At 40.7% G+C, this 12,618-nt stretch overlaps 1 protein-coding gene across 2 annotated transcripts in view; it reads right to left on the minus strand.

Annotated features, from left to right (window-relative positions):
- Positions 1 to 12,618, minus strand: part of LOC110502094 (low-density lipoprotein receptor-related protein 1B-like) — a 225,377-nt gene that overhangs the window by 26,593 nt on the left and 186,166 nt on the right. For both annotated transcript variants that reach the window (XM_090216050.1, XM_090216049.1), the window contains exons 67-71: positions 10,551 to 10,792; positions 7,616 to 7,839; positions 6,681 to 6,787; positions 5,581 to 5,697; positions 4,792 to 4,965 (exon numbers count right to left, since the gene is read on the minus strand). In XM_090216050.1, coding sequence (XP_090072176.1) covers positions 4,792 to 4,965; positions 5,581 to 5,697; positions 6,681 to 6,787; positions 7,616 to 7,839; positions 10,551 to 10,792 — 864 coding nt within the window. The remainder of the gene's footprint in view (positions 1 to 4,791; positions 4,966 to 5,580; positions 5,698 to 6,680; positions 6,788 to 7,615; positions 7,840 to 10,550; positions 10,793 to 12,618) is intronic.

Genomic DNA, 12,618 nt, shown 5'->3' on the forward strand with positions numbered 1-12,618 from the left:
AAACGAAGAAGAAGAAAATAGAAAAATAACAAATAATTAAAAAACACCAATAAAATAACAGTAGCGAGGCTATATACAGGGGTACCGGTACAGAGTAAATGTGCGGGGGCACAGGTTAGTCAAGGTAATTGAGGTAATATGTACATGTAGGTAGAGGTAAAGTGACTATGCATAGATAATAAACAGAGAGTAGCAGCAGAAGCTGGACAAATGAGTCTTTGGGGAACGGTTCAGCTGCCCTTTAGTGCCTGACGCGCCACAACTCTAAACACGATACAGATAACAAATAGCACCCGAGAGCTACAGTGAAAGGAGAAGTGGAGAGGCAGAGGATGAAGGATATATTGGTTTGATTGCTCCTAACATGGGAGATGAAATGACTCTCATGTCCCACACTTGAGAAAATGAAAAACTAGCTCAAGAAACAGAGCTCTTGCACTTCCATCCAGACTGTGGACCCACAGTTATCTGCAGTCTGTGTTGGTGAACCAGATAGAATATCAATGCGACATTGTCGTTACTATTGTTTTTTTTTAAATTATTATTATTATTCACATTTATTTAACCAGGTAGGCAAGTTGATAACAAGTTCTCATTTACAATTGCGACCTGGCCAAGATAAAGCAAATCAGTCGACACATACAACAACACAGAGTTACAGATGGAATAAACAAACATACAGTCAATAATACAATAGAAAACGTCTATATACAGTGTGTGCAAATGAGGTAAGATAACGGAGGTAAGGCAATAAATAGGCCATAGTGGCGAAGTAATTACAATATAGCAATGAAACACTGGAGTGATAGTTGTGCAGAAGACGAATGTGCAAGTAGAGATACTGGAGAGCAAAGGAGCAAAATAAATAAATACAGTATGGGGATGGGGTAGTTGGATGGGCTATTTACAGATGGGCTATGTACAGGTGCAGTGATCTGTGAGCTGCTCTGACAGCTGGTGCTTAAAGTTAGTGAGGGAGATATGAGTCTCCAGCTTCAGTGATTTTTGCAATTCTTTCCATTCATTGGCAGCAGAGAACTAGAAGGAAAAGGCGGCCAAAGGAGGAATTGGCTTTCGGGGGTGACCAGTGAACTATACCTGCTGCTACGGGTGGGTGCTGCTATGGTGACCAGTGAGCTGAGATAAGGCGGGGCCTTAAATAGCAAAGACTTATAGATGATCTGGAGCCAGTGGGTTTGGCAATGAATATGAAGCGAGGGCCAGCCAAGGACAGCATACAGGTCACAGTGGTGGGTAGTATATGGGGCTTTGGTATCAAAACGGATGGCACTGTGATAGACTGCATCCAATTTGCTGAGTAGAGTGTTGGAGGCTATTTTGTAAATGACATCGCCGAAGTCAAGGATCGGTAGGATAGTCAGTTTTACGAGGGTATATTTGGCAGCATGAGTGAAGGATGCTTTGTTGCGAAATAGGAAGCCGGTTCTAGATTGTTTTGGATTGGAGATGCTTAATGTGAGTCTGGAAGGAGAGTTTACATCCTAACCAGACACCTAGGTATTTGTAGATGTCAGAACCGTCCAGAGTAGTGATGCTGGACGGGCAGGCAGGTGCTGGTAGCGATCGGTTGAAGAGCATGCATTTAGTTTTATTTGCATTTAAGAGCAGTTGGAGGCCACGGAAGGAGAGTTAAATGGCATTAAAGCTCGTCTGGAGGTTTGTTAACACAGTGTCCAAAGAAGGGCCAGAAGCATACAGAATGGTATCATCTGTGTAGAGGTGGAGCAGAGAATCACCAGCAGCAAGAGTGACATCCTTGATGTATACAGAGAAAAGAAAGAAACCAAGGCTGTTGAGTCTGCCGATAAGAATGTGGTGATTTGAAAGCCTTGGCCAGGTCTATGAATACAGCTGCACTATATTGTCTCTTATCGATAGAGGTTATGATATCGTTTAGGACCTTGAGCGCGGCTGAGGTGCACCCATGATCAGCTCGGAAACCAGATTGCATAGCGGAGAAGCTACGGTGGGATTCGAAACAGTCGGTGATCTGTTTGTTAACTTGGCTTTTGAAGACCTTAGAAAAGGCAGGGTACGATAGATATAGGTCTGTAACAGTTTGGGTCTAGAGTGTCTCCCCCTTTGAAGAAGGGAATGACCGCAGCAGCTTTCCAACCTCTGGGGTTCTCAGACGATACAAAAGAGAGGTTGAACAGGCTAGTAATAGGGGTAGCAACAATTTCGGGTGATCATTTTAGAAGGAGAGGGTCCAGATTGTCTAGCCCTGCTGATTTGTACCGGTCCAGATTTTGCAGCTCTTTCAGAACATCAGCTATCTGGACTTGGGTGAAGGAGAAATGGGGAGGCTTGGCCAGCCGTAGAAAAATGCTCCATTATCGTGGATTTATCGGTGGTGACAGTGTTTCCTAGCCTCAGTGCAGTGGGCAGCTGGGAGGATGTGCTCTTATTCTCCATGGACTTTACAGTGTCCCAAAACTTTTTGGAGTTTGTGCTGCAGGATGCAAATTTCTGTTTGAAAAAGCTAGCCTTAGGGGTGGCGCAGTGGTTAAGGCCTGCATTTAGTTTTATTTGCATTTAAGAGCAGTTGGAGGCCACGGAAGGAGAGTTAAATGGCATTAAAGCTCGTCTGGAGGTTTGTTAACACAGTGTCCAAAGAAAGGCCAGAGACTCTGGGTTCGCGCCCAGGCTCTGTCGTAACCGTCCGCGACCGGGAGGTCCGTGGGGCGACGCACAATTGGCCTAGCGTCGTCCGGGTTAGGGAGGGCTTGGCCGGTAGGGATGTCCTTGACTCATCGCGCACCAGCGACTCCTGTGGTTGGCCGGGCGCAGTGTGCGCTAACCAAGGTGCACAGTGTTTCCTCCGACACATGGGTGCGGCTGGCTTCCGGGTTGGATGCGGGTTGTGTATTGGAGAACGTCTCTCCCGAGCCAGTATTGGAGTTGTAGCGATGAGACAAGATAGTAGCAACTAAAACAATTGAATATCAGGAAATTGGGGAGAAAAAGGGGTAAAAATAAAAATTTAAAAAAAGGAAAAAAAATAAAAAGCTAGCCTTTGCTTTCCTAAATGACTGTGTATTTGGTTCCTAACTTCCCTGCAAAGTTGCATATCGCGGGGGCTATTCGAAGCTAATACAGTATGCCACAGGATGTTTTTGTGCTGGTCAAGGGCAGTCAGGTCTGGAGTGAACCACGAGCTATATCTGTTCGCGATTCTACATTTTTTTGAATGGGAAATGCTTATTTAAGATTGCACTTTTAAAGAGTAACCAGGCATCTTCTACTGGCGGAATGAGGTCAATATCCTTCCAGGATACCCGTGCTAGGTCGATTAAAAAGGCCTGCTCGCTGAAGTGTTTTAGGGAGCATTTGACAATGATGAGGGTTGGTCGTTTGAACGCAGACCCATTATGGACGAAAGCAATGAGAGTGATCGCTGAGATCCTGGTTGAAGAGAGCAGAGGTGTATTTGGAGGGCAGGTTGGGTAGGATGATATCTATGAGGGTGCCTGTGTTTACAGATTTGGGTTTGTACCTGGTAGGTTCATTGATCATTTGTGTGAGATTGAGGGCATCAAGCTTAGATTGTAGGATGGCTGGGGTGTTAAGCATGTCCCAGTTTAGGTCACCTAACAGCACGAGCTCTGAAGATAGATGGGGGGAAATCGATTCATGTGGTGTCCAGGGCACAGCTGGGGGCAGAAGGTGGTCTATAGCAAGCGACAACGGTGAGGGACTTGTTTCTGGAAAGGTGGATTTTTAAAAGTAGAAGCTCAAATTGTTTGGGCACAGACCTGGATAATAAGACCGAACTCAGCAGGCTATCTCTGCAGAAGATTGCAACTCCGCCCCCTTTGGCACTTCTATCTTGTTGGAAAATGTTATAGTTAGGGATAGAAATGAAAGGGTTTTTGGTGGCCTTCCTAAGCCAGGATTCAGACACTGCTAAGACATCTGGGTTGGCAGAGTGTGCTAAAGCAGTGAATAAAACAAACCTAGGGCGGAGGCTTCTAATGTTAACATGCATGAAGCCAAGGCTTTTACGGTTACAGAAGTCAACAAATGAGAGCACCTGGGGAATAGGTGTGGTACTGGGGGCTACAGGGCCTCGGTTAACCTCTACATCACCAGAGGAGTAGTAGGATAAGGGTATGGCTAAAGGCTATAAGAACTGGTCGTCTAGTACCTTCGGAACAGAGAGTAAAAGGAGCAGGTTTCTGGGCGCGGTAGAATAGATTCAATGCATAATATACAGACAAAGGTATGGTAGGATGTGAATACAGGTAAACCAAGGCATTGAGTGACGATGAGAGAGGTATTGTCTCTGGAGACATCAATTAAACCAGGTGAGGTCACCGCATGTGTGGGAGGCGGGACAAGAGGGCATATTGAGGCATATTGAGCAGTGCTGAAGGCTCTACAGTGAAATAAGACAATAATCACTAACCAAAACGGCAAAATCATGTTACTGGCATATCATGTTAGTTGCCATTGTTATACTTCCATTTTTTACCTAACAAATTCTTATTTTCAATGAGGGCCTTGGAACAGTGAGTTAACTGCCTTGTTCAGGGGCAGAACGACAGAGTTTTACCTTGTCAGCTCAGCTCAGAGATTCGATCTTGCAACCTTTCAGTTACAAGTCCACTAGGCTACCTGCCACACCCATTTAAGCTTGAAGGCTATTCAAATGGTACTTTCACTATGCACATGACCCTCCTAATTTCCCTGCATTACCCAAGACCCTTATTAACATTTGTATTCATTAAATGACCCATTGAAACACAGCAGTAGATTTGATATATTTACCATCTTGCTGCTTATATCGGTGGGAGATCAGGACATTGGTCGTTTTCTCGAGACCCAAGTGGAGAAACTCCACAGGCTGTTTGCCATACTTGTGAACTCTGAAGACTTCATGTTTTAGACCAGTCCCGTAGATGTAGTCTTCAAATATGTCAATCCTGTATGGCTGGGATATTCCTGGGAACACAGCCATGGAAACAGAATGAAGGCAGGGTGGAAAGAAGCATATGACCATGAACACTGAAAAAATAAAATAATATATATGTTTTTTAGAAAATCCTATTTGGGATGGTAAAATGTTTTCAGTGCAAACTTAAATGCCTAAAACCATGTATGTAGAAAAGATAATGGAGCTATATATTTTCCTTTGAGAACTAACAAAATAAAAACTAGACAGTCAGGGAGAATAAAAATGGTCATGTCATTGATTTTGTTATAATGTATGAGTCATTCAGATATCATGCAAACCCGGCATTAGTGTTGACAAAATGTTTAGAATTGCAGGAAATGTACTTTAAAAGAACAAAATGCTGTCTCTGCAGCCAAGAGGGCCTCTAAACATTTTGGTGGTAGACTGTGCCATTGGCCACGGCCACTACCCCCCCCCCCCCCCATGCAACTTTGCCACAGTTGCTGGAAAAAATCCTAAGGGAAACACTAAACACAAACGCACACACTATGTTATTGTAGCAATCTGTTGATAAAATGTAGAGGAAATTAAACAATGATCACATCAGTAGCTAGTATGTGCTAGGAAAGTAAATCTTTGTTTTGTTCTCAGGGTGGTGTTACCGTGTCTGTCCCTGATTGCAACCAGAGGGTCCGACCCATCCAATCTCACACTGCCTATCTCGGAGAGCTCAGGATCAGCCCAGTACAAACGTTGGTTGAAGTAATCGATGGCCAGACCTGGTGAGGATGAGAGAACAAGCTTTATTTTCCTCATGAATTTTTGTAAAGATCAATATGGATGCCTTCATTTTGAGAGCTTTCAGATTAGAAACAATGTTCTTGAAATATTTGAACACAATTGCATGGATTGCAGCTGTCAACATTCCATATAAACTGCAGATAGACTGCATAAACTGACAGTTATTTCATCTATTTCCTTTTGGTACCTCACTTCCTTCGCAGCCGAGAGAAAGTCATTAACATTTCAATGGAATCATTCTACAGGATATATACAGTACCAGTCAAATGTTTGTGCAAAAACTGTCATCAAGACAAGGGGTAGTTACTTTGAAGAATCTCAAATATATAAATCACATTTGGATTTGTTTAACACTTTTTTGGTTACTACATGATTCCATATGTGTTATTTCATAGTTTTGATGTCTTCACAATTATTATACCATGTAGAAAATAGTAAAAACAAAGAAAAACCCTTGAATGAGTAGATGTGTCTAAACTTTTGATTGGTACTGCATATACCAGCATATATATATTTTTTAATTACAGATTTTTGGTGTTAAATCTACTATGTATTTCTATCATGTGGATAAAATACCCAAGTTGCCATGGTGATTAAATCGGTGTGCGTTTTTACACAGATTGTGAATTCCTTCTACCTTGGGGACAGTTCATGGGTCCCTGATCTTAAAAGAGGCCAAACCATCTTTAAAAACTAGATCAGCACCAAGTGTCTCCCCCAAGACCATAACAACAGGTTTGGTCTGTCAGAGACACTCATTAACTTTTTCCATGGCCTTATTTTAACCAGCTTTATCCTCTAGTCTACAACTAGCCTGGTCCCAGATCGGTATTTGCTGTCTTACCAACTCCTACAGTCATTGCCTTTAACAAGATTGTGAAAAAGTGTTATCCTATGGTACAGTATGTTAGCTAAATCAAACATACTAATGTGACATGAGGAGACACTGTACTGTAGATACCTGTTGGTCTCCTGAGGTTCTTCTCCAAAAATATCCTACGCATAGTCCCATCCATAGCCGACTCCTCAATATGAGAATGATCACCTATTACTGTCCAATACATCATCCTGTAGAAGGTACAAAGACAAGTATTTTCTGTTGGGTCTCCATAGCATCTGGTCTAATGGATATCAGGGGATTAAATGCACAGAGATTGGAATTCCTGTCTATATTTATAGAATCCCTGCTGTAGTTAAAGAATCCCTGTAATCCCTGTCTATACTTATAGAATCCCTGTAATCCCTGTCTATACTTATAGAATCCCTGCTATAAATGATAGAATCCCTGTAATCCCTGTCTATACTTATAGAATCCCTGTAATCCCTGTCTATATTTATATAATCCCTGCTGTAGTTAAAGAATCCCTGTAATCCCTGTCTATACTTATAGAATCCCTGTAATCCCTGTCTATACTTATAGAATCCCTGCTATAAATGATAGAATCCCTGTAATCCCCGTCTATACTTATAGAATCCCTGTAATCCCTGTCTATATTTATAGAATCCGTGTAATCTCTGTCTATATTTATAGAATCCCTGCTATAGTTAAAGAATCCCTGTAATCCCTGTCTATATTTATATAATCCCTGTAATCCCTGTCTATACTTATAGAATCCCTGTAATCCCTGTCTATATTTATAGAATCCCTGTAATCCCTGTCTATACTTATAGAATCCCAGGAACCACTGATATATTTATGGAATCCCTGTCAAATACTGTATGTATGGTTTAACAAATCAGTAAAGAAAACACATTTTGGAAACCATCTTGGATGCATTTTTCAAAATTGCACAGCCGTCTTCCTTCAGCAGAGTTACAAAATAATGACAAAGCAAAAAGGTATAAAGTGACAACATAATGATGAAATTGAACATTGTATGAAAAGGATGCTCTTACCCTTGCGGTGGGTTGACAGCGATGGCATACGGCTCTCCTGCAATGTCAGTTATCAGACGGGTGCAATTTGGCCCTCTGAGCTGGCCCACGTTTATAGAGTATCTGAGCTTAGTCCAGTGGGCTGTGTAATAGCTGAACCAGTGCATTCGAGAATGGTCTGTCCAATAGATATTTCCTGTAATCCAGTCAGCAGACACATCCCTCGGTCTACGGAAGTCTGAACACTGCAAGGAAAATCAGAGCTTGTAAACATGAAAGCGTGAACATGACAAAGACTTTCAAGGTATTTGTATTAAATATGGCAAATAAAGTTTAACATTCAGATGTGAAGAATTGTGTTATCCATTGACATATTTAGATGCACTCACTATTCTTTCCCCTATCAAACATGATAACGGTATGTCTAATCCAATACTTGATGCTAGTAAAGGTTTAGTAGCCTATGCTTAATGTGTAAGAAGTATTGCGTGTGATCAGGTTATTCTATACCGTAATGTTTCCAATGAGACAACAATGGCTCAAACTTTAGATCAATGTACATCATGGTATTTGAATAATAGTTTCTCCAAATGACATTGAAAGATGTGTGTCATTAATCGTAAAACAATTTACTGGCTTTCTTTGAGTTTGTCAGTAGCCATATCTACAAATGAGAAAAATGAATCGTCCGAGACATTCATTGCATTAAAGGGGAACAACGGCAAATTTCAAAAATATATCTATGTTTCTAAACCCCTCTGACTAGTTGATGGACTGTCTGTCAAAGCGTGTATGTCTCTCACTCAGGGAGAGCAAGGTAGAACTAGAGCTACATCACAGAGTTATAAAACTTTCCAGTAGCCGCATCGCTAGATAGAACTTTGTGTAATATCTTTAATCTACGAAAAATATAAAACATTCTATCAAACCAAAAATACAACATTTGTGAAGTCCAATCGATTGTGAGATATGGCATATACATTTTATGTGATCCATTTGGGTCACGGGTTCACAATTTGACAATTTCTGAGGAAAGGAGCCGACCTTATTCCGCCTCCCACTTTTATCTTGTAACTCCATTGTACATAATTGCACCTGCCAATCAACACTGTCCATCTTCCCTATTAACAGTTGGCTACACACCAAAATATATCTACTAAATTTAGAATGAAAGACTAGTGAGATTGCAACATAACATCCACTTCATAAGATGACACATATGGGCTAAAAGGCTCATTTATGTACAAATGTTTCATTAGACTGTAATGTTCCTACAGTAGCCAGCTGACAGCAAACATATCCTTCTAAATTAATTTGTTGCAGATATAATAGATAGATGCATGCATCAGTAGCTAGGCTATCGAAATGCGACTTACAGTATGCTCACTGTCCAAGTTTTCATTGGGGTAGATCAAATATTATTTTATTAAAATGATTATTAGCCTACATTTACATTTTCAAATCGATAGAATAATGCAATCATTTACAAAACTATGCAGAGGATTTAATTTGCAAGCCAGGGCCAAATTACCTTCCTCGAGCAAGCAGAAGAATGTCATAATGTAACCATTATTGAAAGGTATTCCTATAGCCTATGTTTAAATCAAATACTCTTGCATAAAATACCCTACATGTGAAAGTCATATATTGATTATGTATAGCATAGAAGAATGATGATCACTGCAATCAACAGCTGCAGTGTTGCTCATTGGATTACCCCATATCATGGAATAGGCTATGTGAAAGTTTATCAAGAAAAAAAGGCAGACATATGGAATTATTTGTTTTGGATGGATGGTTGACATGATAGAAAGGTAGGCGGATATTTTCTTATCTAAATGTGGGTGAAGCTTTTCTTCAGTATACATTTATCGAGCTTGTTATGCGTGTTGTACTGTACTCGCACCAGGGAAAAACCTTATTGCCTATTGTGCAATATATTTCAAACTTCTAACAAAATACACCAGCGACATCAATTAGGAGATAAAGGTTGTGGGCACAGTGTTTCTGATCAGATTGACAATTATGTATTTGTGTGGCTACGATGCCATCTTTAGAGCACAGCATTTTCTGATTCGTTTCCAGAGCATTGAAAGAGAGAAATTAAATAGGCTACTAGCGAGGTCTGATGATGCTTCTAACAATATAGTAAAAGGCGTGTTGTGTTGGGTGATGTGCTAACGTCGAATTTTGGAAACTTCCAGTGTGTTGTGTTTCTGAGGAGCCCCCTTGTGTGTGTGTTGTTGCATGAGCTGGCTGCTGTTCCCTCCTTGCTTGGCTGGGATCTCGGAAAAGGTACAATTGTGAACCCTCGACCCAAATTGTTCACATAAAATGTTATGCCATATCTCCCAATCGATTTGCTTTCCCTATTTTAGTAATTTCGCTGTGACAGAACGTTTATATTTTATTCCATAAAGTTCTATCTAGCACTGCACTGAGTGGGGGGCTGTATAACCCTGTGACGTAGCTCTCCCTCTAGCTCCACCTTGTCTCCCTGAGTGAGAGAGGTGGGCACATTGACAGACAGTCCAACATCAAGGCAGAGGGGGTTAGGAACATAGACAATTTTTCAAAAATGTGTTGTTATTCTCCTTTATTTTAAACAAAACCTGGAAAAAGCTTGGCACCTTCCTAATGTTCTATACTCTAGCTCACATGAGATATGTGACTATATGAGATACATTTAATCTTCAAGCACTCACTGCTATATTCACGCTCTCACGGCTAATCATTTTATAATTAATTGTGCTCAAATGCAGTAACCAAGGCATACTGTAGCTTCAATGGATTTAGAAAAGAAAAAAAAACATGCATATCTTGTGATAGTGTTACTTAAACATTACTGTAGATATGATGTGGATATTAGTAAGCAGACATTGAATGGACAATATCATACATTTCAAAGTAAAGTAGACTTTCCAACCACCCTAACCACACCTTTGGAAATACTTACTATGTTTCCGACATTAGTTTTAGTTTGACTCTTGTCTAGGATTTCTTTGTAAAAAAGTCCACCGGGGTTAAACTGGGTAGCCCAGATAACCTTTTGTTGGTGTAACAGAGCATCCATCCCAATAATGCGGGCATTGTCCTCGATGCGAGTGAGGAATTTGTGTCCATGGCTCTGGTTAAACGGATACACAAAACTTCGGATTTCAGTGTCATTAGCTATGTAGAGCACTCGATCTTCTGGTCCTGCCCGTTGTTGAGTTATTAATATGCAAAAAAAATGAAAAGTGGCTAAATTCCATTTGGGGTTTTAAACAACAGTTTGACAGCATAATTGAATTTACAGAAGCAAAAAAGTATAATATATGGCAATCAAGTCATATATAAACATTCTTGGGCAGTTTTCTGGACACATTAAGCCTAGACCTGGACTAAAAAGCATTTTTGATGCAGATTCTACTTTGATTTTTCTTTTTATTCCAGGATTAGGATGAATCTGTGTCCAACAAACTGCCCCCATATACATGACATGTTCCTTGTGGATCAGGATAATAATATATAATCACATAGTAACAAGACCAGTAATTTATTACTACTACTACCTGTGGTGCCAATCAGTAGGAATAGTGGGGATAGAGGGGATATGTCATTAAAATGGGAAAAGTGCCTTCAGAAAGCATTCATACCCATTGACTTATTCCACATTTTGTTGTGTTACAGCCTGAAATCGAAATGGATTAAATGTCTTTTTCACTCACCCATCTACACACAATTCTCCATAATGACAAAGTGTAAACATGTTTTTATAAATGTTTGCTAAATTATTGAAAATGAAAGAAATATCTAATTTACATATGTATTCACACCCCTTTGCTATGACACTCCAAATTGAGCTCAGGTGCATCCAATTTCCCTTGATCATCCTTGAGTTGTCGCTACAACTTGATTGGTGTCCACCTGTGGCCAATTCAATTGTTTGGACATGATTTAGAAAGAAACACACCTGTCTATATAAAAGGTCCAACAGTTGACAATGCATGTCAGAGCAGAAACTACATCTCCAAGATAGAATTGTGATGAGGCATATATCTGAGGAAGGGCATACAACAATGTTGAAAGTTTCCAAAAGCACAGTGGTCTCCATCATTGGGAAACTGAAAAAATATGGAACTGCCCAGACTCTGCCTAGAGCTGGCTGTCCGATCAAACTGAGCAACCGGGCAAGAAGGACCTTGGTCAGGGAGGTGACCAAGAACCCAATGACCACTGACAGAACTACAGAGTTCCTTGGCTGAGATGGGAGAACATGACAGAAGGACAACAGTTTCTACAGCACTTCACCAATCTGGGCATTATAGGAGTAGCCAGACAGAAGTCACTCCTGAGAAAAAGACACATGACAGCATGCCTTGAGTTTGCAAAAAGGCAAGTGAAAAACTCTGATGAGATGTGGTCTGATGAGACAAAAATGTAACTATTTGGCCTAAATACAAAGCGCTATGTCTGGAAAAAAGCCAGGCACAGCTCACCACCCGTCTTACACCATCACTACCAGGTGATGTGCTATGGGGATGTTTTTCAGTGGCAGGGCCTGGGAGACTGGTAAGGATAGAGGAAACATTTAATGGAGCCAAATACAGGCAAATCCCCGATGAGAACCCGCTTCAGAGTGCAAACAACCTAAGACTGGGGTGAAGGCGAAGATTTACATTCCAACAGGACAATGACACCAAGCATACAGACAAACCAGAATGTGAAAGTCCTCGAATGGCCTCGCAAAAGCCCATACTTGAATTCCATTGAAAATCTTTGGAAACTTAACTGAGCTTGAGAAAATCTGCAAGGAAGAATGGGAGAAAATCCCCAAATCAAGATATACCAAAGCTGTAATCGACTCCAAATGTGCTTCTGCAAAGTATTGACTCAGGGGTGTAAATATTTGTTTCATTTTCAATACATTTGCAAAAATGTCAAAACATGTTTTCCCTGTCATTATGGGGTATTGTGTGTCGATGGTTGAGAAGAAAAAAAATATTTAATATATTTTAATTTCAAGGTTGTAACACAACAAC

Source organism: Oncorhynchus mykiss, chromosome 22 (genome assembly GCF_057628025.1).
Source record: "Oncorhynchus mykiss isolate SJ-2025 chromosome 22, ASM5762802v1, whole genome shotgun sequence".
Lineage (NCBI taxonomy): Eukaryota > Metazoa > Chordata > Actinopteri > Salmoniformes > Salmonidae > Oncorhynchus > Oncorhynchus mykiss.